Raw genomic sequence first — 27541 nt, forward strand, 5'->3', positions numbered from 1 at the left:
GCAGATGGGTAGTGAGAGTCTGTAGGATTAAATGGATTAAAACAAGTATTAATGTTGTCAGCTTATATACCGTAATACAATTAGGATTACATACTGGTCCGACATGTACTGTAAAAAAGTCCAGTTCCAGGAAAACTCCCCGAAATACTCAAATAAATAAACACGAAGGCACATATTTACATACTGCAGTATGCCTAAATGTTATAGTAGTTAGGCTGTATTCAATGGAATTAAATAAATCTGTAAATTTGAATCAACACACATCTGATTTGTGTGTGTGTGTGTGTGTGTGTGTGTGTGTGTGTGTGTCTGGGGTCTTTATTATGCTTTACGAAAAAAAGACCGAGAGAATATAAAGGTGTTGCAGCTGAACAACAATCCTGTCTGCTGTCTGTCTTTGCAAAGAACAGAAGCTCAGTATGTAATACGCAAATGACAGAGATGGAGCAAGTGATAGGCTTTCATGTGAGCTGCAGTTCATCAGCTGGGAGGGGAAGTAGTAAGCAGTGCCGATTTGTGAGACGACAAACAGCCTCACACACACACACACACACACACACACACAAACACGCACGCAGTGGAGCTGGTGAAATCAGACATCAGACACAGCAGGAGCCCACGACCATCATGGTAAGTGAAGCTTTCTTCATGTTCTCTGATTTGTTTAGGAGCAGGTTCTCAGTGCTGGACTTTACGGCATCTGATTGAAGCTCAGTGTAGTCGTGTTCTTCTGGTCCTACTGTCTGTCATGACCTAAATTATAGGTGAATTTCCATGATGCCACTTTGCCTAATGGAAGTGTAGTCAAGTTACTATGAACATGAGAAATATGCATATAGTATGTTTTAACATTTATTGATGTTTTAACTAAGTGTTCCCGATGTGGCAAGTCGAAACCGGTTTGGAAGTTCTGGGGAGGTGTTTTTTTTTTTTTTTTTTTTTTTGCAATATCAAACATTATTGTGTAAGCCAGTAAAGTTTTTTTTTCTGCTTGCTTCATCAACAAGTGTTCCTCTTTACTCTTAACACTTTGCTTTTTTTTTAGTCTACGCATCTCATAGTCGTCCAGCTCTGTTCTCACAGCCAGTGTATGAACTCCACTGGCTGTGTTCTCATCTACACTAGTGCACTAGTTAGTTATTACGTCCACCGGGTCGACTGTAATCGTATACGTGTATTTGGACTTCGCGCTGATCTTCCCAGAATGTTTCAGCAAATTCCTCTTGGGTAAAATGTTAACATGGAAACATGGAAATAGTCTCAGGAGACTGGAATGCCCCCTTCTTTATTTCCTTAAAATGAAATTTGTTATGGGTTCGTGTGTAGAAAGGTGTAGAAAGGGACTGAGTTTAACTTGGTAGTACGTTACCAAAGTCTGTTAATGTTTTTTTGCTTATAGAAATTCTCTATAAGTAGTTTACTTGACTGGAAATAAGTGCGTTAAGTGGGTTTTCACTTGGGTGGGCATGACGGCTTAGTCGTTGGTTGGTGGTTCGATTCCTGCGTCGGAGCTTGCATGCTCTTCGCATACTTCGGAGGTTTCCTCTGGTTTCCTCCCCCAGTCCAAAGACAGCCACTGTAGGCTGAATGGGATTTCCAAATTGTCCGTAGTGTGTAAAGCATAACATGATTGTTTATATGATTAAGGTTTTCTGTGACCTTTGTTTATGGAAGGAGTCTCCAGTGTCAGCAGTTTGTAACAGTCAGCGGTAATGATGTAACTGAGTTTTCCACCACAGCCAAGTCTTTAGGACAAAAAAGTCCTGAAAAGACACAGTAACAGGGCAAGCTGCATATGAGGGTTTATGTGAATGAATATTTATAACTGCTATAACATATCGAGAATCATTGCTGTGGTATAGGAGGAACAAACACTTAATGGATATGCGGTTATCGGAAAAATATCAACTTCAGCATGGTAACTCTGCTTCCTCATATTTCCCCATTATTGATTATTATCCTACAACCCCAATTTTGAAAAAGTTGGGACAGTATGGAAAATGCTAATGAAAACAAAGAAGAGTGATTTGTAAATATACTAATCATCGCATATAATCGTCTAATCATAGTATATAAGGAGCCTCCAAAAAAGGCCTGGTCCTTCAAGAGCAAGGATGGGTCGAGGCTCGCCGATCTGCCAACAGATGCGTCAGTGAATAATCCAACACTTTGAGAAGAACATCCCCCAAAGACAATTCGGTAGGATTTTGGGCATTTCACCTTCTACAGTGCGCAATATAATTAAAATATTCAAGGAATCCGGTCAAATCTCGGTGCGTAAAGGGCGAGGCCGAAAACCACTTCTGAATGCGCGTGATCTCCGATCCCTCAGACGGCACTGTCTTAAAAACCGTCATGAGTCTGTAATGGAGATCCTGACATGGGCTCGGGAATACTTTGGTAAACCTTTGTCAGTCGACACCATTCGCCGCTGCATCCATAGATGCAAGTTAAGGCTTTACTATACAAAGCAGAAGCTGTACATCAACACTGTCCGGAAGCTCCGCCCACTTCTCTGGGCTCGGTCTCATCTGAGATGGACAGTGGCACAGTGGAATCGTGTTTTGTGGTCCGATGAGTCGACATTTCAAAAATTTGGGCAAAACAGCCGTCGTGTTCTCCGGGACAAAGAGGAAAAGGACCATCCAAGCTGTTATCAGCATCAGGTCCAAAAGCCAGCGTCCGTCATGGTACGGGGGCGTGCCAGTGCCCATGGTATGGGTAACATGCACATCTGTAAGGGCACCATTAATACACATTTTGGAGCAACATACGCTGCCATCCAGAGCAGGACAACGCCAAACCATTCTGCCAGGATTACAAGCTCATGGTTGCGTAAGCAGAGAGTGCGGGTGCTAGCACGGCCTGCCTGCAGTCCTGACCTGTCTCCTATTGAGAACGTGTGGCGCATTATGAAGCACAAAATAAGGCAATGAAGGCCTTGTACAATTGCACAGCTGAAGAAATGCATAATGGAAGAATGGGGGAAAATTCCGCTTGGCTAAACATAACCAGCTGGTAGCTCCACTCAACGCCCGAATGCTTAATAAGCGTTATTAAAAGAAAAGGTGATGTTACACAGTGGTAAACAATCGACTGTCACAACGTTTTTGGAGTTTTGTTGCACTCCAAAAATCAGATTTGAAATGAGTATATATTTTCAAAAATAAATGAAATTCACAATGTAAAAAAAAGAAAAAAAAAGAAAATGTGTTTTCAATATAGTACAAGGGTTATCAGAATTTTCAAATGACGTTTTGTTGTTCTTTTATTTTTCGGAATTGGAGTTGTACAGCACAACATAATTAATAACCTTTTTTTAGTTAGGATTATAAGTTGTATAATGTGTATTGTATAGACACATGAAACATAAACGCTGACGGAAAAAAGGATATTACACAAGCACAAGGAATAGATAGAAATAGACTCACACAGGGGTTTTTTTCTCTCTCTATAAGGGCTTTATAAAAAAAGGACTGCTGGTTTTGTCCTGTTGCTTTGCATCTTATAAGGCCCTTATAAAGAAAGATAAAAAAAAAAAAAAAAAAAACCACCTTGCATAAGTCTATTTCTGTCTATTTCTTGTGCCTGTTAAACATATAACACAAGTCAATGTTGCATCTGAAATGTGAGAATTCACTCTGTTTATGCATGTGGCTAACCACTGATACCAGCATGGCGGGCAGACCGAGGATAACACCCCATGCAGGACAAGGTCAGGTATTTACATAGAAAAGGTTCTATCTAAGAGGGAGCGTGTTCGTTTTACTATGCTGTGACTCAAACGTGTTTCGTCCAGGCTACAGGAAGTACACAACCCACTCTCATTACAGCAACAGCGATAGTGTAATTGATGTTGACTAACGTATGTCAAACACAAAACTTCTGCTTTCTCCTCAGCTCATTTCTCTGAGCATTAACAGTCCAGCTTGTAGTCAGCAGTGTAAATTTATCTGCACTTCCTGGTGTTAGGTCTGTTCCCAGTCCTGCAGCACTCATTACTCAGGGTGTGTCAGTGCACCTGTCCAGCCGCCAGACCAGACCTGATAACTGGCTCTCAGTGCCAACAAAAGAACAAAGTGGGGCTTTATGATCTGCTGCCAGGACATGGAGGGGTGCATTACCAGCAACGCCAACGAGCTTTTCGCATATTCCAGAATGTCATTTGCATGGTAACGTTAAAATAGAAGGACCTGACAAACTGGTTTTAGCGATGAAAATGTTTAGAGAACGGTAGCAGGTGCCATTCAGACCTGGCCACTTTGTCATGCTCTACTTTTGTCCAAATGTGTCTCTTTCTCAGTCCTGGCATTTACTGCCAGCTTGATGAATTGGTCAGTAGATGACTATTGGCGACTATTTAGACCCCTATTATTACTTGCATTAATGACTGCGCTGCACTCCACACGGCTCTCCAGTTCACATCACAACTGTCGGACAAGACAGCAGGTTCACTCGATTCACCACCAGTGTGTAAATCCTGACTGAGCTGCACTCGCAAGCCATGTTCCCAGCAACCATTCACTCAGTACGTTTACATGGACGACAATAATCCGATATTAACCCGATTAAGACGATACTCTGATTAAGAAACTAGCATGTAAACAGCGATTATTGATGACCTTAATCAGATTAAGTCATACTGGAAGTAAACACAAATGGAATTAAGACGTGTGGAGTATTCCTGTTTTAGTCGCATTATCGACGTGCGTTACAGACATGTACACAACTTAATCACACCATTAACATCGTGTGAGAGTTTTCACCGCATTTTGCGACAGGACACGATCACACACGGCAGCGCTCGAGCATTTGACGGCAAACGAGAGAGCACGGCTGTGTCCCAAACCGCGTACTTACCTACTGTATAGTAGGTGAAATACACGTATCTCTGCTGCTATATAGTAGGTAAGTACGCGGTTTGGGACGCAGCCCACGGCTTCAAGCAGTCGTCTATTTGCACGTACAGCATGACAAATAATTAACCGCACTTGAAGCGTTCGTAAAATTAAAAATAAAAACACCCAAAACTGTATACGGTTCCATAACGAAGACCAACTGTATGTCGATACGTGAAATTCTGCAGGGAACGTCAGACGGCGTGGTGTAGGGACGTAATGACGTTAATCGAACTATGTTCTATAACATGTAAAACGGGAACATGAAAGGAGTACTCTAAAAGCGACTCATGTAAACACCTTAATCAGAATATTGTCATTCAGAATTAGGTCAATAATTAGATTACTGCTGTCCATGTAAACGTAGTCACTGATCAATCATCTGTTTCCCAATGACCTTGTTCCATTCTTAGCCTTCTAGGTAATTAATCATAAATATAGTCACCAACATTGGTCAAATTAATCGTGGAGATACTGACTTATCATCCATAACAAATGCAGCACTCTCCTTCTCCCTTAAAGCGCCGGTGGTTCTGTCTGGCTTCTTCACATAGCCTAATTGTTCTTTGTTTGTTTGTTGAAATGTGTCTAATACAGAGGAAATTGTACAGTGCTAATACAGAGGAAATTGTACAGGGCTTTTTAAACCACAGTCTTCTTCACTAGAGAAATAAAGATACATTTTTTTTCCTTTAGTGCTTTTTTTTATTATTATTATTTTTTTTTTTTTTTACTTGGTTTAAAATCCTAACAGAATTTAAACCATTAAAAAAAACTGACCATAAGAATAGTTCCATTATTTGATAACCTTAGGGCTCTGCAAGGAAATGTCTTTCTTCCTGTTGCAAATGCACCGAAAGTAACAAGACACAGGATGAAGAACTATGTGATACCCCCCTCAGAGCAAGGTCATCTGCGAAAACCAGAGCAGGTTTCAGTACTACACAACTGTCACTGGCTGAGTACTGCACAGCTTCCTGCTATTGTAGTTTAATGTGTTTGATTTACATAGTCCCTGTATGATCACAGTCAGACTTGTAGTCAGGTGGAGCCAACACAGAGTCATTCATACAGGAGCCCTTCATACATCAGAAGAGCAGGTAAAAAAAAATAAATAATTACTTTTCATTACATGGGTGCTTATCTAGTTGTGTTCATGAGGGTAATATTTGCTTTCATTGTTTCATTAACATTTAGACTGCAGTGAGATCTGACAAAGCAGTTTGCCGTTGGTTGTCCAAGAAACATTAGCTACAGCAAAGTAAAACTACGAGCGTGGTGTAGAATAATATGTATATAGAACAAAGGCATATAGCAGAAATAAAAAATAATAATAATAATAATAAATACATTTCTAAGGGCAGAAATGAGTAGAGGAATGAGTCGAGGAAATCTCTATTTCATCTCTAAATCAGATGGTAAATATAATCTATACGCCAAGATATTTGATGATTGATGTTTACGCTCTAGTTTTGCACTGGAGATATGACACTAACGTTTAGTCTGTTACCCGGAATATTTATATATTAGAATATATCCTCCAGGTTTTATTTATTTATTTATTTATTTATTTATTTATTTATTTATTGAACTACTGCATTCATTTAGTGTGTAAATGCGTTAATGTATTAGTATTAAACAATTAAAGAAGTAAATATGTGATAAATAGACTTGTGAATGTCATATTTCTATTTCTAATCCTCTTACTCTTGCCTTGTGGTCTCCATTTCAGGACAACAAATCAGACGTGAGAGCCATTCGGGCTCGTTTCCAGACTGCAGGTGTCTCTATGGAAGGAAGTGGTGCAGCACGTCCAAAAACCACTGTCCACCCAACCCTATCAGGTCCCATGGTGCCGTCTAAAAAACCTGCGCTGGAGGTCAGCCTCTCAGGCAGTGCTGCTGCTGCTGCTGCTGCTGCTAACTCCACCAACCCTAGACCTAGCTACTTGAAGAACATAGTCTCCAACAACAGTGCGCCAGAGCCGTGGGAGTCTTCAAAGTCTAAAGCCCTCGTCAGCAAGTTTGAAAATGCAAACGCAAATGAGGATAGCAAACCCCCTTTTGCTAAACCCTTGAAACCGAAACCACCAGATTGGAACCAGAACAGTGAACAGAAGCCAAAGATTCCATTACAGAAGCCGCTGATAACAGAGGCCAAGAACGTGTTCCCCAAACCACCTGTGACAACCAAACCTTTCAAGAGCCCCAAACCTGAGAACAATGAAAGCACTGTGAACACCATCCCTACCCCTCCAAAAACGCCTGCAGCTCCCAAACCAAAGAGTAGCATCAACCTACTTTGGCAGCAGGCAGGAGAAGAGAAAGAGGAGGATAATACGGCAAAACCATTCTCGCGCGCAAATTTAAAGAATTCCAGCTTCCACACTGCCCACAATCGCTTCAACAAACCAGAAGAACCAGCAAAGGACGAGTCCAAATCGCAAAGCTCAAAAGAATCTCAAGTGCCAGGCCCCAGTGTCGCACAAAAAAAACCTAGCTACAAGACCAAACCCTCTGGACTTGATGCACAGACGGTGAAAGATCCTTTAGCCCCCAAAAAAAACCCATTAACTAACCTTCTTGCTCTCGGCAGTGCGCCAAGCAAACCTAACAGACCCCCCAAGGTCAACCTTGAGAAGTTCAAGAAGGCTGCAGAACCACCAAGTGAGGGTGAGTGTAGAATTGAGCTTTTCCTGTCAGTTGTCAGTCTGAAGTGTTAAACTAATCGCTACCTAAAGGACTGCCTTGATTAGGTAACGTTTGACCATACACAAGCAAAGTAAGACATAGTAGTAAGGTATATCCACAATCAAATATTTCCGACTTTAAACAGTCTGAGCTATGTGTACTGGTGCATCTTTATTCACTGAGATGAAACAGCATCAGGCCAGTGGACAGAATAGTTTCTGGTGTCAACTTCCTTTTTGCCCTTCAAGACAGGAGTGTACATCACATGGTATAGCGCGACATCCTCTAACGTTCACAGCTTCTTGGTAGGCGTTGACCTAGAAGGTTTGTGGTTAAAGATCTATCTGTTAATCTATTTACAGGCTCCTATCTCCATCAGCGCGACTCTAATTTATCATGTACACTCTCAAAAGTTGGCCTTCAGTCAAGATGTCTTCAACCATGATGAATTATTACTCGCTATTTTAGATGACATAAATTGCTATGCTTGTTTTATTACATTGCATAAAACAGTTCTGTGCACACGGCATAAACATGTAACTTCCTTTTTTATCGTCAGCTGAAGTACAAAAACTGGGAAGCACAAAATGGGAACAAAGTTGAGAAAGCTTTCATTTTTAGACCTTGCTGTAAAAGTTCAGTGTGTATACGGTCCAGCTTCAGTGTAAATTGCACTGTGAGAGTGCGCAGCTGGTTTGTGGTTGCCAGTGATAGCAAATTTCAGCCACACTGTCGGGAAAAACAGTTCACACTCTAGTTCTACTGGGCTGATACGAGACAACTGACGCTTTATCATACTCATAGTATGTTATTAATGGCTAACCTTCATCAGCTAAATACTAGCATTACATTAGCATGGCATTACTGCAACTAGCAAGCTGATTTTTTGAAGTTGAAGAAAGAAAGAAAAAAGAAAAAGATTAGATTTAGGTCTCACAATTAAACTCTTCCTAATTCAGATGACAAACTTACTAGCCTCTACCAATAGATTTACGTTTACCAAAGCCACGTGCCTTCGGAAATACTCACGCTTATATCATATGTCCTTGCATAAACACTCATTTATACACTATAAGACTCATTACATGTATCACCGTTCCAGTGTTGTTCCATGCTTGTGGTTGCTTTCTGAGTAAGATAGTTTCTGCACGGAACATGTGATTTTGTGTGTTGATTTGAAACTCGCTAACATTTCACAGGCGACGTTGTTGGCGGAGGCACGGGTTTGTCAGATGTGGCTCGGAGAGACGGATGCATTTACAGTTGTATAACCTGAATAATAGGCAAATGGAAAAGGGAAAAGCATTGGGTTTTTCCTGGTGCACCTCCCATGCAGGTCAAATTTGTGCAATCTCTTTCTGATTGTAGAAGCAGGCACTTTGACACCAACAGTTGCAAGACTTGCTAGCGGATGCTGTGATGAAATTTTGGGGTTCTTGGAGACTCGTTCTTGCATCAGACGGTCTGCTCTTGGGCTGAATTCGCTGGGACGGACAGTCCTGGACAAAATGGCAGTGGTTTGAAATCTGCAGATTATTTTATAATATGTAGATTATTTTCCTTACAGTGGAACGATGTGTTTCAAATAAATTGGAGATCTTTTTAAATCCCTTAACAGACTCATAGGCATTCACAACCTTTTTTTTTTTCTTCTGAAGGCCTTACAGAACTCTTTAGATCTTGGCATGATCACATCACACACCTCAATAGCAAAGGGAACACCAGACACTAGATATTAAAGGGGTGTAAATAAGACCGGTTCCACCTGCACTCCCTAAGCAGGTTCTAATCACTGGCACACAATCTTGATCACCTGGTTCTAATTTTATGAATTTGAAGATGTGATCAATGTACGGGTGTACTTACTTTTTCCATGTGAATGATCTGTTGTTGTTTTTTTGTTTATTTTTTGTTCATTTAAATTGTGAAAATTACTACAAAATGTCGATTTTACCTGTCATTTGATAGACTTTATTAATAGGCACTGTTTCAAAGACTATCAAATATTTGCTTGTCCAAATATGTCAAAAAAAACAACAATTTCCATGCGATGCACTTATCTGTTTACATGCCCAGCAGAAATAGGACTATAATATATAAGCTATAGATAAAATCTGGTGGCTTAATGTCTCATGAGAACTACGCATGGTGTGTGGTTAATCTGCATCAGTGTCAGCTGCTCTGAAGTAAGTACGTGGAAAGTAAGACATGCGTTGTAGGCTGATTGGCATTTCGAAAGCCATAGTGTATGTAAATCCAATGAGTGAGTGAATGTGTGTGCGCAATTGTGCTGCGATGGGTTGGCACCCCGTCCAGAGTGTCCCCCGCCTTGTGCCCCGAGCTCCCTGGGATAGGTTCCAGGCTCCTTGCGACCCTGTGTAGGAAGAGCGGTACAGTAAATGGATAGTTGGATGGAAATAGTAGGCTGTATTCTGCCACCGCATTATCATGACATGATTTTCACAACTGCAAACAAATAAATATATAAAAACCTTCCACAACTACTGAGCTTCCAACTTGAGAGGCATGTTTGGATGTCAATTTTATCTTGTAATTTGGCCGTCTGAAACGTCTCAGACGCCATTTTATGTGTTTTTGAGCATCATTATATCTGGACGCAGATATGTCCATAAAAATAAAAGTCGAAACGCACTTAGATGGAAAAGGTAAAAATCCGATCTCTCTAACCACTTTAAGAGGTCTGAGATGCCTATTATGCAGGCACGACATCCAAACCACGTCCGACAAACTAGAAGCTCCGCCGACAGGCAATGCACATGCTACAAGAATGCTGACGCCTGTAGAATGTTAGCGAGTTTCAAAACAACACACAAAATCACACGTTTTATGCAGCAACTATCTTACTCATAAAGCAAACACAAGCATGGAACAACACTGGAAGGGTGATACATGTAACGAGCTCGTTGTGTGCTGATTAGTTAATGAGCAGATTAACATGTAATACGGAAATTAAATGCACGTTTTCCAAATACAGTTTACAGTGTATCTCATAAGCTCAGACATATGTCAGATACATTTTCAATAGAGAGTGTGTTCAAATAGAAATATGGCGGTTCTAAGTTAGCTTTTTTTGTTTGTTTTTAGGACCGGAAATAAAGAAGGGAGGTCCTCTTCCTCCTCCTCCACCAGCGTCACACCCCAGCACCCAAGCAGCTCCAATTTTACCTCCGCGACCTCCAGGACCCAAGTCAGTACCATCCCAATGTCTAATGCTGAATTTAGTGTGATTTATCTCATACACATATAGACTATACATATAATAAACGGCGTTCACGGTGGCTTAATGATTAACACGTTTGCCTCACATCTTCAGGGCTGGGGGTTCGATTCCCACCTAGACCCTGTGTGTGCGGAGCTTGCATGCTGTCCCTATGCTTCAGGGGTTCCCTCTGTGTACTCCGGTTTCCTCCCTCAGTCCAAAGACATGCACTGTAGGCTGATTGGCATGTCTAAATTGTCCGTACTGTCTGAATATGCGAATGTATATCATATCCATTGTTGTGAACGTGTGGAGGTTTACCATCGACTCCACTGTCTTCACTATACAGTAAACGACTGCCCGTGTTTTATGTACACGTATGTGGCGCATCCACCATGCAAGTGAGCTCATTATGAGTGCATTAATATGCGTGTGAGCTGCGCTACTGTCAGAACTGTGTTATAGAACGTTCAATCAACACCTTCTAACCAATCAGAATCCAGAATTGAACAACACTGTGATATAAAGACTAATAGCATCATTGTGATTATTATTATACATGGTTTGTTTGTTTTTTTTAACACAGAATGGAGACAGAAGAGGAATACGATGATGTCGGTGACTTGCATGACTCATCGTTTGGTGAGCTAACAGGGTGTCTTACATTTTTTTTAAACCGGAGGCTTTAATAATGTTTTAATCGATGCCGCGCACACCGGAATGTATAATATAATACACGACAGGTTCACTTATAGTAGTGCGGCTAGATTGCAGCAATAGCCACCTGCTGTTAAGCTAGAACACATAGCAGCATGCTAATTCAAGGTCATCTTCATTTAATGAAATGAAAGTGTTTGCATGTCACCGCGAATATTTTTACACACACCAGACGTATGACTTCTTCTTTGATATCGTTTTTCTTTCATTTACACATAAAGATACGACTCTGTTACATGAACTTGTTGTTTTTCTATTTGCAAATTAGGCCTCAGATTACAGTACATGTGAAGTCGCGTTACAAGCCTACAAAGTATTTATAACTTGCTTATTTTCGTAGACGCCCTCATAGAGTTCGGCATCACCAAGTGCAACTATTTTACTTCCAGCAGCCGTGAATGAATGAAGACTTTGACTGTTTCCTTAAGTTCATGAGCATTTAAATGTCACATTTTGTCTTTACAGGAAACTCAGGGCGAGGAGATGAGGTAAGAACAGTTGTATAACTGCTGTATAACTGAATTACTGTTTGTCTGTGACGGTTGGTCCTCACATACTTTCATCTGCACAGGGAAGTGGAAGCGACGGGGAGACATATGAGGAACTTGATGGATGGTAGGCTTGTTTTTTTTTTTCCCCTGACCACATATAGTTCTGTTTCTACCACTGAAATGCAGATGCTGATTAGCTTAGCATGTTGGTTTCGCTGCCCTTATAGCACAGATGTGTCTTGTATAAAAAGCATGCTGCGCTTTTTAACCACAGTTCACTCCAAATCTCCACTCCACTCCATATCTGTGTCTGCGTTGGTGGTAAATTTCAGGTCCACGCCAGAGGTGAAGGAACAAGAAAAGAAACGGGAAAAGGAAGAGAAAAGGCGCGCAGAGCAAGAAAAGAAAGACCAGAAGGAACGTGAAAAAAAAGAACAAGAGGCCAGAAAGAAATTCAAAGTGAGGCCATGTCGGTCATCGCAATATTATTCAAAATGTATATAAATGACCATCATATGAAATGTTATGTTATGTTTGGTTCATAACATTGCAGCTGTCTGGACCTCTCCAAGTCATCCATAAAGTAAAAGCGAGAGTGGACTGCAAAGGTGGCAGGAATGACCTCAGCTTTAAACAGGGCGACTCTATTGACATCCTCCGGATTACAGACAACCCTGAGGGCCGATGGCTGGCCAGGACTCAAGACGGGTCGTGTGAGTGTCAAAAAATCACATTTCTTTACTGAAATCAGAGACCTGGGTATAGGCTGATACCTGATGCTAATTCGATAAGCGTTGCGCTAATGGAGCTTGTTCACAAACTTGTGACATCACCACATCAGAATTCTGGCCAGATTAACAATTTAACATCAGTTATACCACAGCGCTGCAGAATTCTTGATTCTAAATAGTCAAAGTGTGTTGATTGCTTGGTGAAAGCCAAAGCACAGGTTTATATCAATGTGCTCTATAGTAACAGTTCATTTACAAGGGCGTTGTTTCGTGTGATGGACGTTCCACATGATTTAATCCGAATTCATTTCCTGTTGCAGATTTTCTCTTACAAGCGAGAAAGCGACAGTTTTTCTTTAACATGAGACAGAACGAGAGAATCCAGCTGCTATAAAGTGACGTGATAACAGGAACCCATTTTGCTTAAATGACGTTCCACAACATTAAATGTAACTATATATAACAGGATACAGATACGGTAATACTAGGATGCAATATGTCACGTCGTGCAATGTAATTCATGTTTAAAAATGGTATTTTGTGTAAAATGGTGTAATCCAGATTTCCGAAACATTGTTTTCAGGTGGCTACGTAAAGACCGAATCGGTCCAGATCGACTTTGATACTCTGAAAAATCAGACCAGACCTCTGCCTGAGAATGACGGAGATGTGTATGATGATGTGGGGTCTCAGGAGGACAACAGTAGGTACCGTATCCGCTCTTTGTCTCAATCCGTATTAACAGAACCGAGGCACAGGTAAAACATGCAAACGATCTATTAACTTATTCAATGTCGCCTAGTTAATTCATATAATAAATATTTCATTTCAGGAGCAACAGCGGGCCAGGAGGTGAGTCTGAAATGCCTTGTTCAGTATCATCCAAACTGTGGTGTTTACTCAAATATCGTCACTCAGACAAGACGTTTCCTGTGTCCGACTTCACCTACGAAACTAACGGAACGAATTACGGACGTCCGTCTCACCTAAAACCACGTCCAGTTCCGGTTAAATGTGGTTTCGGGCACAGTGGCACATATTCCTATTCCTAATCATCTTTATCTATCCAGCACTTTTTCATTTGGATTCAGTACGTAAAGTGTTTAGAAGGTCAAAACAAACGTATTCAAAAGTCACTAACGAATGAGCTCGAAATTTATGAGGCTCGAAAAACATATAAAAATCCAGTAAAATTCCCAGGGAACTAAGAATAGTGCTATTTAAACAGGTCGTTATTGTGGGTTTAAGAACATGGCTGACAATGCCCTCGGTTTTTTCACAGTCGTTCTGCCTCCACCTCCAGAAGGACCCGATGATATATACGATGATCTGGATGATTCCAGCCTTAATGTCAGGTGAGTGAATTGAGAGGATGTGGAAGCGTGTTTAGAGCTGTCAAATACCTTTAAAAAAAAATGCAATCGAATTTCAGTTTAGTATTCAAATGTATTTGAAGGTTAATTAGATATGAAATGTGCGTGATTTGTATATTGACATCAGACAAACATTCACAGCCGTATTGGGTGAATGTTTATATAACGAAGTACCGTTTCCACATAGGGCTTTTCAGGTTTTATTTAAAAGAACTGATTTATTATTTCATTTGTGAGGAATAACATACGTCAGGCCACACGGTCATACGAAAATAAGCCATAAAACATGGTATTTAAAACTCGAAATTAGAATGTGGATTTTTAAATGTGTACATATTATATACGACCCCGATTCCGAAAAAGTTGGGACAGTAGGGGAAATGCCAAAAAACAAACAAACAAACAAAAAGAGTCATTTGAAAATTCAGTTCACCCTGTACTATATCGGAAAGACATTATTAACACGTTATTTGATGTTTTACTTTGTGAATGTAATTTATTTTTGAAAATACACTCATTTCAAATCTGATGACTGCAACACACTCCAAAAAAGTTGGGACAGTCGACTGTTGAGCACTGTGTAACGTCACCTTTTCTTTTAATAACGCTTATCAAGTGTTTGGGCGCTGAGTGAAGACATCAGTTGGTTAAGTTTAGCGTGCAGAATTTTCCCCCATTCATCCATTATGCACTTCTTCAGCTGCACAACTGTACAAGGCCTTCGTTGCCTTATTTTGCGATTCATAATGCGTCACCATGGGCACTGGCACGCCCCCATACCATGACGGACGCTGGCTTTTAGACCTGATGCTGATAACAGCTTGGATGGTCCTTTTCCTCTTTGGCCCGGAGAACACGACGGCTGTTTTGTCCGAAAACTATTCGAAATGTCGATTCGTCGGACCAGAAAACACGATTCAACTGTGCCACTGTCCATCTCAGATGAGACCGAGCCCAGATAAGTGGGCGGAGCTTCTGGACAGGGTTGATGTGTGGCTTATGCTTTGCATAATAAAGCCTTAACTTGCATCTATGGATGCAGCGGCGAATAGTGTCGCCTGACAAAGGTTTACCAAAGTATTCCCGAGCCCATGTCAGGATCTCCATTACAGACTCATGACGGTTTTTAAGACAGTGCCGTCTGAGGGATCGGAGATCACGCGCATTCAGAAGTGGTTTTCGCCCTTGCCCTTTACATATTGAGATTTGACCGGATTCCTTGAATCTTTTAATTATATTGTGCACTGTAGAAGGTGAAACGCCCAAAATCCACCAATTTATCTTTGGGGAATGTTCTTCTCAAAGTGTTATTATTCGTTTGTTATTATTCGTGAGGATTATTCGTTGACGCATCTGTTGGCCTAACCTGTTTCACATAACCTTCTTATTCCAACTTGTCACATCGCTTATTAGTCCTAAATTTCCCCTGTCCCAACTTTTCTGGAACGTGCTGCATGCATCAATTCCAAAATAAACCTTTATCTTCCAAAAATGATGTAGTTGATTAGGTCCAACATCAAATACCTTGCCTTCATTCGTTTTTTGTTTAAATACAAGTACATTTACACATCACGCCTCTTTTGTTTTTATTAGCATTTTCCGTGAAATTAGTTTTGACAGCTGTTGGTCTTTAAGAACAATTACTAGGTTGTGTGAGAGTGTGTGTGTGAGTGTGTATATTGTACATCATAATACATGATCCATGTCATGTCCCTACATCAGCAGCCCGGAGCCCAGGTCTCTACCCAAAGCACGCAGCTTCATTCGGATGCTAACCCCCAGTGACTGGAGAAAAAGCCCTGTCCACATTAACGTGTAATTTCTCCATTAGTAAGATGAAGCCAGACAATGTTCTTTTTTTAATCATAACCCCCTCGATTATTTTTTTTTTTACTACTACTAAATGAATTACTGTGATGATTCTCAAGGGGCTCGTAGCGACTTCATGCACAAAATCACAAAACTCACTCTCTAATCTGCACACAAATCCCTCCTCCAATGACTCTTTAACGCTTTCATTTCCCTCGATTCCTTACTTTATTACTGACCATCAGTTATTGTACCACACTTCTTGTCGCTTTTTCTGTTTCCCTTTCTGCTCAGAACACTTGCTGTCGATTCAAAAAGATACTTCTGCAGATAAAAGTGAAAAAGTTCTGAGTGCACTACCAACAATTACATTCTGTTCGATATAAACCATGATTTTAAAGAAAGAAGATTTCTCATATTACTGAGAAAAACAGTATAATTATTGGCTGGAAGCTGTAGAAAGATAATATATACTGTATACTGAGGAATAAAATACTTCATGAGTGAATGGGAGTTATTATTTTCCTATAACAGGACGTCCTGAAGTGTTCCGTTCCTCTCATACCACACACGTTGTACTTTTTATCAATTTACAGTTACATTTAATGTCGTGGAATGTCATTGAATCAAGTTAGTTGCTGTTATACGTTATAGCAGGTGTAAACCATCAGTCCCTCACCAGCCTCTCATTGTTCCCTCTTGAAGTTAAATAAAAACGCTGAAAAATGAAACGTTTCATGTTACTGAGAGAATGCCGAAGGATAAACAACGAACTTGAACTTATTTATAGTTACAGCTTTAACTCTGACCTTTACAACGCACTGACCCTGGAGACTCCTTCCATAAACGTTAAACAAACATCTCCTTACAGAAACCTCACCATGTCCATATAAATGGTTTTCCTTGTTAAATAACAACATGTTTTGGAATCTGTTTATGCGTTACGTTCACCATACAAGTCCCCGTGAATGAGCTGTTACTACAGAAACGCTAGTGTATTAGAACAACTCTTTCTGACCAATCAGATGAGAGAATTCAACGGCGCTGTGGTTGTAATAAGAACTCTACAACAGCGGGGTTGAATTCTCAAATCTGATTGGTCAGAAAGTATGCATTATGCATTTTTTGTTCTTTAACTGCATGGCTCGGACTGTAACGTAGCTGTAACATGAACGACAGATTAATATTATTGCTCTTCTTTTAATACCTTATTGTTTCCATAGTAACAGCTTATACAGCTTATATAAGATAATCTTGGACCAATAATAAACAGATTTTTATATATAATTTTTTTTTTTTTAAACGTGTTGTTTAACAAAGAAAAATATATCGGTGGTCATGCAATGAGGTTTTTTTGTTAGGAGATGTATACAGTATGTAACACTTATGGAGACAGTCTCAGCTCTCAGCACTCTGTAACGTTTCCTTGGACATTTTCAGGACAGAAGTTTTTTTTGTTTGTTTGTTTGTTTTTTTAAAATAAGGACGTGAAGGAGAGGCTGAAGAGGGAACGCAAGTGATAACAGGAACTAACTTGTCTCTCAGATGTTCCACGACATTAAATCCAACTGTAAACTGTTAAAAAAAAAAAGTGGTATATGTCATTCATTAATACATTTAACATTGTAATAGTTGGCAAATCGCTGTGGTATAAACGGCACAGCACTGTTTATAAAAAAATAATACACTTCGGGGTGGTATGCTGTGTGTGTGTGTATGTGTGTGTGTGTGTGTTTTAAAAAATAAAAATTCATATAAAATCTCAACGTGCACTCAGACTTTTGAACCTGCCTGTATATTGCCCTCGGCGTGGCCGTAAAATGAACGTTTGTGTATTTTCAGGGTTCCTCCTCCTCCACAGTTCAGTCCAGAGAGTAATCCAGGTAAAGATCACGCACTGGACCTACAGGGTTCAACCACACATCCAGACCACTGACCATCCGCCTGTGTAACGCTACGTTCATAATACACATTCCAGTTAAAACTTAACGCGAAGTATTTCATATTAAAGCTACGCAAGATTTGCTGAGCCTCATTAGATACAAAGGCACAAAGCCACTGACGATTCTCCCGAGAAACGTCACATTTGCATATTTAAAACGTGATAGGCTGTGATTTTATGATGCAACAAGACTTCCATATTGGTTTCATGTTGTGACTACTGAATATTATAGTGACATTGAACTTACCGGTACTTCCACACTGACGTCACTAATTAATGACCTGGTAATTATGGTAATCATCTAGATGCTCCATCGTGCTCCCTGAAAGGAAGGATTGAGGACACTTCATGGCCTTTCTCATGGTCACGTGGTCATTTGTCTTACTCTGCTTGTCCTCACACACAACACAATATACCTCTATATAGATCGATATCATAATTAAGAGATCTTTGGCAAAAAAAAAAATCTGTTTAAAGGGTATGAATGAATTTAGATGTCTTTGTCAAATGTTAATGGCACGACTAGACTGGAAATGGAGAGAACTCTTTTGGGGATGTAGAAAAGCAGAAACAGAAATATTTTTAAGACGTATTTAAGGATGAGATATTTGGACCGATTGTTTTTTTTTTTTTAAAGACAAATTAAGCCATGAAGTTGACACATGACACAATGCCTGGTAGGGAACGCTGAAAATGAAGCTTAATTGTGTGTTTTATCTTGAGGCGCTGAGGAAATTTATGATGACGTGGACACACCACAACCTCCCAGCAGGTACACTGTCACACCAACACACCCACACACACACCTCCACAAATTCCGACAGGAAATGCTTAATACCAGCTTTATACCAGCTAATATGATATTGATGATTATTTTTCAGCCTGCCTCCTTCCAAATCGAAGCCGGCGAAACCCGAAGCTAAGACGGATGATCCGAAGAAGCAAAAGAAATTTGAAAAAGAGGAGAAGGAGTTCAGAAAGAAGTTTAAGGTACTGTGTACATTGTGTTTGAAAACACCAAACTATCAGACTGTACTGATCAGAATAGTAATCACGCTGCACTCCGCTGTTTGTTGTTTGGGACTCGGCACGTACGTATCGTTACGCTCTGCAGTACTTTTAAAACCTCGGGTCGATTGACTCAAACGATTCCACGGACCTACAGTATGGTTCAAGCGTTCTGACATGTCTTCAGATCCCCACACTCAATTATAGCTCCTACCTGCACTTCTACACAGACACAAGACAAGTTAGTTCCTGTTAGTCATTTCCTCACCAGCCCCTCTTTTATCTCCCTCTTGAAGATTAATAGACAGAGAAACCACAAAGCATACAGAGAAACCTGCCACAGAGAGACAGAAAAGCATACACTCCTCCGTCCTGAAGACCTATCTGCATTCCTGCTACAAAGTTGTGTGAATAAACATATATTATTATTAGGCATGTTTTTGTTTTTTGTTTTTTTAATTGACTGCTGTACAAGTCCCCATGCAAGTAAATGAGCTGTTACTATAGAAACGACAACATATTAGAACGAGTGCATTAATATAAACCTTTGATTTGCAGCTGCACTTCTGTCAGAGCTGCAGGTAGAGAAAATTAATCAACCACTACCGATGGGGTGGGGGGTGGGGGGGGGGCAACTCATTGCAGGGCACAACCACACACACATTCTTTTACAATTTGGAGATATTGGATCATTAGACTGGGGGAGGAAACCTCTCTACCTGGAGGGAGGAAACCCCCGATGCACATGCAAGCTCTGTACACCGGGGGGGTGAAACGGGATTCACTTCAAACCCCCAACCTCAGAAGTGCGAGGCAAGCGTGCTAACCGCTAATCCTCCGTCACCCCCTATGAGTCAGCTTGACTTATCTGAATGTGATTTGAATGTCAATTTAATTTCATAAGTACGTTTAAGAACAAGTTCTAACTTTCTGTTGTAAGGAGCTGTTGTAATTTTTGCAGTTCGACGGCGAGATAAAGGTTCTGTATCAAGCGACCGTAATCAGTAATAAGAAAGGCAGTGGGAAGGATCTGGCAGTGCAGGCCGGTGACATCCTGGACGTCATCAGCAACTTGGACAACGACAAACTCATCTGCAGGAACAAGGAGGGAAAATGTGAGTGATCTCCACCTCTCGATCCCCACATCCGAACACATGAATGGATGAAATAAACTAACTGTACACCGTTCTGTTTTCAGTCGGATATGTCTTAAACAGTAACCTCCAGTCTGAGTGAGTTCTGCTCATGAAGTTTTTATCTTTAAAAAAAACAATGTGTTGCTGTCAATGCACGGAATACAAAAACTAAAAATGAAACGTTTTTTTCTGTTCCAACAGTGATAACGACATCTACGATGACGTCGGGGATGGTAGGGGTCCTGGATTATTTTTTTTTCTCTCTCACTGTTTGACATAAAAAGCTACATTATCATGTCCTCAACATAATAATCCACACCACAATAGGTTGCTTTCAGACTTAGTGTTCTTCTTTTTTTTTTTTTAAAGAAAATTTGCTGACCTGAGTGCTTTTTATGCTGATATGAAGCGAAGGCTCATGTGATGTGCACACAGTAACCATAATGACTAAACATTAGTATAGGCAAACTATGTACACTAGCTTATTGGATGTCATTTCTTATTATGGTCAAAAGTATATAGACAACTGACCATCACACCCATATGTGGGGCTTCCCCAAAATGCAAAAAGCACAGAATTATCTAGAATGCCTTTGCGTGCTGTAGCGTTACAATTTCCCTTCACTGGAACTAAGAGGCCATAACGGCTGTCACTGTGGTTCTTTGGAGTCCCAGAGCCTTTGAAACAGCTTTGTAACCCTTCCCAGACTGATGTATTTCAATCACCTTCTTCCTCATCACTTCTGGAATTTCTTTCAATTGTGGTATAGTGTGTTACTGGGTAAGATCTTTTAACCGACTTCATTCTGTTGAGAAAGTTCTATTGAAGTGTTGATTTGATTGAACAGGGTTTGCAATAATCAGGCCTGGTTGTGTCTAGTCCAGCTGAACCCCATTATGAATGCAGTTTCATAGATTTGGGGTATTAGGAACTATGGGGGCAAATACATTTTCACACAGGATGAGAGAGAGATTTGCAGTGGTTGCTTAGCGGTTAAGGCTCATGGTTACTGATCGGAACGTCGGGGGTTCAAGAAGCCCCAGCACTGCCAAGCTGCCACTGTTGGGTCCTTGAGCAAGGCCCTTAACCCTCTCTACTCCAGGGGGCGCTGTATCATGGTTGACCCATGATCATGATAACATGCTGCGGTATGCGAAGAAAACAATTTCACCGTGCATATGTATATGTGACCAATAAAGACTCATTATCATTTATAGTTGTAGTTTAAACTGAGTTAAATTCTGATCTTCAGATCTTAACTGTTGAAGCTGCTGATGTCATTTTTGTTTAAGATGACATTGCAAATTTGAAACTTCCAATAAATACCAATATTACATGCAAAAATGATTTGGTTTTAAATTTAAATTGCAGCATCTTCTTAGGAAATTTCTTTCAGTGCAGAAACTATACTTGACCTTTTGTGTTTGAAAACTTTGGTGTGTGTGTGGGTGTGTGTGTGTGTGTGTGTTCACATGTTGACCTATCAGGCCACACGGAGTGAAGTCAGATACATGATCTTCAAACGACTCACTCGTTATCTCACTTTACCTTTCCAGATTGCATCTACGACAACGACAACTGATCGTGAGCGTGCCAGCGTCTTCATGCAGCCGTGGACCTCAGGCCTGTTTTAATGCCCCGTCTGACATTTTATATTGGGATTATTTACTCTACATGTGGTGGGATGCAACGTGTGTGTGTGTGTGTGGATCGAGTCAGTCCGGTCATGTGACTCAAACCCAGCAGGAGTTCACTTTCAGCAGTTGGACAAATGTACACAATGTCCCTTTTCAGAAACGTAGCTGCTCAGCTGAGACATGTTTGATGTCCTCTCAGAGGGACTACATTTGGGGAAATGGGACAGTGTGTACAATTCATTTGCCTTATTTTCTCCTTTAGGACTTTTTTTTTTTAAACAGCTTTGTTTTTGTTGATGTTAAAGTATTTACAGATTTTTTTTTCTTTGGTCGTGTATATGCAGATCGCCTATATGGAGTTGTATAACATTTCTAACACCTTATTTATGTACGAGGCAGTATTTTGTTTTGTTCCCGCATGTTATATTGTCACATTGTTATGTAGTCTACAGTTTAATAAAGAAGATTCCATTACAGGTTATTGTTGCCGTGTGCATGTTAATAAAACGTGTTAGCAGCTGTTACCTGTGCGGCAATACGTTTACGTGATCTGTGTAATTAGGAAATGGGATTTTTCTCACACGCTCATCGTTAGCGCCATCATTTCTCAATACAAATAACTGACTTTGTGTATACGTTTATGGCCAAAACCTAGCTAAAAATGATTTACAAAGGTTTTACTCACGTGAGCACAGCGATAAATGCCAGTCAGATTCTGCTGATTCACATTTAGTGACTAAACACCAAGTAACTCATACCATTTGAGGCTGATCAGTTGAGGCTGACATTACTGAGTTCAGTTATATGTAAGCAGGCTCAGGGAGTAAGTTGCAGTTAGATTTATACAGCGCTTTACATTGTATGGGGGGTGGGGCGGGGGGGTCTCCTGAACCACCACTAGTGTGTAGCATCCACCTGGATGATGCGACGGCAGCCATAGTGCGCCAGAACGCCCAGCACACACCGGCTATTAGTGGAGAGGAGAGTGATGTAGCCAATTCAGAGATGGGGATTATTAAGGGACCATGATAGAGAAGGGCCAGTGGAGAAATGTAGGGTTATACCCCTACACTTTTACCATAAGTGTCCTGGGATTTTTAATGACTACAGAGATTCAGGACCTCGGTTTAAGGTCTCATCCGAAAGTATTTTTGTCCCCTTTACTATACTGGGGCATTAGGCCCCACACGGACCACACATGGTGAGCGCCCCCTGCTGGCATCACTAATACCACTATGGGCGGCTGTGGCTCAGGTGGTAGAGCGGGTTGTCGGTTCGAGTCCCGGACCACATACCGAAGTGTCCTTGGGCAAGACACTGAACCCCAAGTTGCTCCCGATGGCAAGTTAGCGCCCTGCATGGCTCTGCTACCATTGGTGTGTGAATGGGTGAATGAGACAGTGTAAAGCGCTTTGGATAAAAGCCCTATATAATTATATATATATATATAAATAAGTGCAGACCATTTACCACTTCCAGCAGGAACCTTAGATGTCTCCCATCCAGGTACTGGCCAAGCTCAACCCCGCTTAGCTTCAGTGGGACACCACCCAAAAACTACAGGGAGACATGGCTCTGGAGTAATTGAATAATTCAGGATACAAAAATCTGGGAACTGTAATCCGTTACGGTTACGTCAAAAAACAAAGTAATCAGATTACAGGTACATTTTGTCCATCAAGATTACATTTTTTTTACATTTAAAACCAAAGAAATGTATCTTTTGACATAACACAATACAGACAGCTGCTTGATTAGCGTTCTGGTTCTCTCTCGCCGGTCGTGACTCACACGAGCAACCTCCTGGTGCATGCGCTAATACATTTCATGCAAATGAAACCAAGACAAATTGTTCTCTGAAATGCTTTCGTGATGTAACGTTACCCTCATCGAGGAAGTATCTTAGATCACGTTGCATTTCTCTGGACTTTATTTACATACCTGAACTTGAAGAAATCCTAAAACAATCCCGATTACATTACTTTCATATTGTGATGCTTGGGATTACGTTACTGATGACTTTTTTTTTTTTTATGAAGTCATTTGTAACTGTAACTGAATAAATTGTTCCAGTAACCCTCCCGACCCTGAATGTAAGTTTACTCAAACTCAAGCATGGAACTTCAGGAACTTTCATGAACACCATATTTCTTGTGTAAATGCTGCTGAGAACGACTGATGAATAAACGTGTTTCTTTCCAGCTTGTTTAATGAGGCCCAATAAGAACAGGACGGACCTTTTTACCCTTTAAGAACAGACTTGACAGTGGAGGACACCATGACAGAGGACACCACTGTATAAGTTTGTAACGTGCTGTATACTAGCAATGTCTAGTTTGTGTAAAGTTACAACAGAAGACTATAGCCAAAAAAAAGGGGGGGGGGGGGGGGGGTGTTAAAGGGACACACACAATATTCCAAACCAGACATATTTAGTGTCTGGCTATTGCTTCAAGCTAACATGTAATGAAAACCTGTCTCACCCAAACTCTTCTTCAATTAAAATACACACGCAAATCTTTAGCCAACTTGAGTTATGTTCAGGCCCATAAAAGCCAAACTGTAATCTAACCAGCGAGGTGTTAAGTTTTAATGGCATTTTGAAAGTGGGTCGAAAATGCAACCGATAACTTCATGGCATTTGACCTACGAGCAGAAAGTGGCCCACGTGAGAGCTCGGCTCTGAGGTTTGGTCTTATTGTGGCCGAGCTGTGGTCGTGTGGTGGAAGTCAGATTCTGGGGAGTTCATCACCAGCATTCCACACTGGTACTGTATGTGGGCAATCACTGGGACATTTCTCATTTGCTATTGGAAATACTTGTTTATCTTGCTTAAAAAAAACAACACCATTACGCTTGTACCTTTATAAAATAAGACAAATATTCAATCTGTTAAGTTCAAGGCGGAACCTATAAACACCTTGAGGTTTCAAGGTGAAACTTTCAGAGGTGACCATAAAAGAACTTCTACATGTCTGAGATGTCTGCCTCTATAACGTTCCACCATGCTGAAGTTTACTTCACGTTTCTAGTTGGCAGGAAGTCCCACTGTGCCCAAAACCCCATTAGAAATTGGATGAGATGGACTTCTATTGCTACATTAGCCTTGTAGCGCCAGTCCAAAACATGAGCAGACACCAAACATGGCTATAAGAGGTGTAGGCAGGACATCATGGATGCACCGTACTGAACGTATGAACTCGTTTCATTTAAACCAAGCTGACTCCCTTAATATGGAGAATGTTATCGTAATGTACGCTATGGTAATTATATTACTACAGGAAACATCTGTTTTGTCTGTAAATATGGACAATCTTTAATAATTTAAAAAACACTGAGGCAGTTTTCCCCCCCTCCCCCAGTGTCATTTCCAGTATATAAAAAAAAACGACCTAGAGGCTGTAAAGCATATAAAAAGCATGAACACTCTGGAAGAAGAACAAGAAGAAGTTGTTTCATGAGCCGTATGAAAACAAATATTTGCATTCGGTGCTTCGGACAGCTTGACGGGCTCGTAAGTCACGGGAGTCTCTACGCTGAGCACACAGTAGCCATGCACGATGTGCAGCAAACCATACGAGTTCGGTGACAGCATACAAAAATAAAATTATTATGTACAAAAACGTGTCATCAACTGCCTTCATAAACAATATACATATCATAGGATCTGTCCTTTTCCAGAAGAACGACGACGCGATATTTAAAACGGGCGTGTATAAACAGGTTTTCTTTTTTTCCTTCTCCACACCAGCAAATTTACACCTCTGTCTATTATGATATGTACAACATGTCCTGGCCTGGCTCGCAAGACAGCGAGTGGTGATGTGTTACACGTGTATAAACCAACGATAAACCTTTAGCTCAGGCTACGGGCAGCAATCCATGGCTTCTTTACATTCCTGTTTTACAGTTACAGGGGGTTTATTTTTCAGTGGCTAAAGACTGGAACCTCATAGCTGTGTGTTTGCGAAGGGAAGGGGGAAATGTGAGGACGTGGCGCAAGACAAGAAACGCCTCGTGAGTGTCTTTTAAAAAATAATAATAATAATAATAATAATAATAATAATTTCATCTTACCGTATTTTCTGACCTATATGACGCTTTTTATTCCCCCCTTCTTATATCAGGTGCTGGGACTTCTAGAACAAAGCGATTTCCCGAATTCTCCAATAGCTAAGCACTTTTAGGCACGTGTGTTGAACTGAACACGACATTTACACAATATTAAGTCTAATAAAATGCCCGGCACATGAAGGACACTTGAACATCACAGCAAAGTAAGGGTGGAAAAATCTTAGGCACGTGTAGAGAACCGATTTAAATTACGGTGTGAAGTTTCTAAATGGAGAAAAAATATATATATAACTGTCGTAAAACAGTACAGAAGAGAGCACGTTTGCCTCGCACTTCCAGGGTTAGGGGTTCGATTCCCACCTCCACCCTGTGCGCATGGAGTTTGCATGTTCTTCCCGTGATTCAGGGGTTTCTCCGGGTACTCCGGTTTCCTTCCCCAGTCTAAAAAGACATGCATTGTAGGCTTCTCTAAGCTGTCTCTAGTGTCCGAATGCGCATGTGAGTGTGTGCGGATAGACTGGCACTCCGTCCAGGGAGTCCCCATAGTTCCTAGGGATAGGCTCCACGCTCGCTGTGACCGTGTCGGAAAAGCCGTACAGAAAACGGACGGATAGACGCATATACACGTACAAGATCACACAATTTAATCTGAAAAGTGCTTTATTTAACATGGTGACGAAAAGAATTTTGTAAACCAGAAATTTTCTTCTGACATTAATGCAGAGGACATAAACGTCTAATATTTTTTTAAAAGGCTAAACGAACTCTACAGTGCCTGAGACTTTTGCACAGTGCTGTTTATTAACCCCCCCCACACACACACTAAGCAGACAGAATTTGAGTATGGAGCAACTTATATTCCAGAAAATACGGTACTGTCCAAAATGGTGTTCGGCGTCAGTGACGGTGAGCGCGCGGCCTGTGTAAACATTTAAAGCCACAAACGTACTACAGAGAATCTGCTGTCTGTAGATTTTATCAGGCCGTTGTTTCGGTGTCTAAATGTAAAGCCTAGTGCACTCGTGAAGAGAATGTACGCTCGATCACACCACAGAAATAAAACTACTCCGAGCCTGTGGAGTTCGGTATAGTGTCCTGCTTTGGTCCTGGTTTCAGTTGAACCTGGATATCAGAACAGAAGAAAGATACGCAGATATGTTAAAACTGATTTCATTCATCTCAAAACGTCCGTGAAAGAACTCTCACGAGCTACTCCACTACCAGCAGCCACTTTTTCTACAGGACCAATGATTATTTATTTATTTATTTATTTATTTATTTATTTATTTATTTGAACAACAGATTATCCCAATCCTCCATCGACTCCGTCCACGTTTTAATAACACCGTGACCTCTTCTTTCGACGTTCGGCATCCGAGGCGCATAACCTTCTTCCTGCACCCAGTATATGACGTCCGCACAGAGCCTGTCCTCGTGTTTTCCTCCGGATTCCTCCCCGTTTAGCAAAGCGAGCGGATTAAACGATAAGCTTCCCGTAGAGACGTCCCATCCTGGGACCTGAGACCTCAGCTCCATGGTTTCTAACACTGTTCTTTATTTGACAACCAGCAGCACGAGCTCATCGACCTGTGAAGGAGACAGTGAGAAAGCAAGGACAGCGGGAAGATATTCAGTGGAAGACGTGGACAAAAATACGACATATTTAACTGACATGAAGTCAGAAGTCATGTAAAACACATATATCCGTGTGCCTGAATGGGATATTTGTGTGTTATTTTATTTTATTTCTATGTCCCAGTAATACTGGAGATGTTGCTACGCAGCAATGTTTAGCTCATGCTTTTTAACCCACT

General features: G+C 40.8%; 2 protein-coding genes across 9 annotated transcripts in view; one reads left to right on the top strand and one right to left on the bottom strand.

The window, feature by feature from the left end:
- The first annotated feature begins 423 nt into the window (after positions 1-423).
- fybb (FYN binding protein b) lies at positions 424-22132 on the top strand. 6 transcript variants are annotated; one of them, XM_017492481.3, is made up of 19 exons: positions 432-630; positions 6631-7570; positions 10694-10796; positions 11395-11450; positions 11991-12013; positions 12097-12140; positions 12349-12475; positions 12570-12729; positions 13331-13454; positions 13580-13599; positions 14030-14102; positions 15843-15935; positions 17772-17812; positions 18595-18643; positions 18753-18861; positions 19841-19994; positions 20078-20111; positions 20217-20248; positions 21573-22132. In XM_017492481.3, the coding sequence occupies exons 1-19, from the start codon at positions 433-435 to the stop codon at positions 21596-21598; spliced, it is 2406 nt and encodes an 801-aa protein (XP_017347970.2). In that variant the 5' UTR covers position 432; the 3' UTR covers positions 21599-22132. The 6 variants fall into 6 exon arrangements, 4 of the variants coding, with proteins under 4 accessions (XP_017347970.2, XP_017347971.2, XP_017347972.2 ...); XM_017492482.3 differs by having other exon boundaries at positions 15846-15935; XM_017492484.3 differs by lacking the exon at positions 432-630 and adding an exon at positions 5743-5998.
- Positions 21610-27541, bottom strand: part of mfhas1 (multifunctional ROCO family signaling regulator 1) — a 37367-nt gene continuing 31435 nt past the window's right edge. For all 3 annotated transcript variants that reach the window (XM_047161956.2, XM_017492478.3, XM_017492479.3), the window contains one exon: positions 21610-27314. The gene's annotated coding sequence lies outside the window, so the exon portion shown is untranslated. The remainder of the gene's footprint in view (positions 27315-27541) is intronic.

The sequence above is a fragment of the Ictalurus punctatus genome, chromosome 18 (assembly GCF_001660625.3).
Source record: "Ictalurus punctatus breed USDA103 chromosome 18, Coco_2.0, whole genome shotgun sequence".
Classification (NCBI taxonomy): domain Eukaryota; kingdom Metazoa; phylum Chordata; class Actinopteri; order Siluriformes; family Ictaluridae; genus Ictalurus; species Ictalurus punctatus.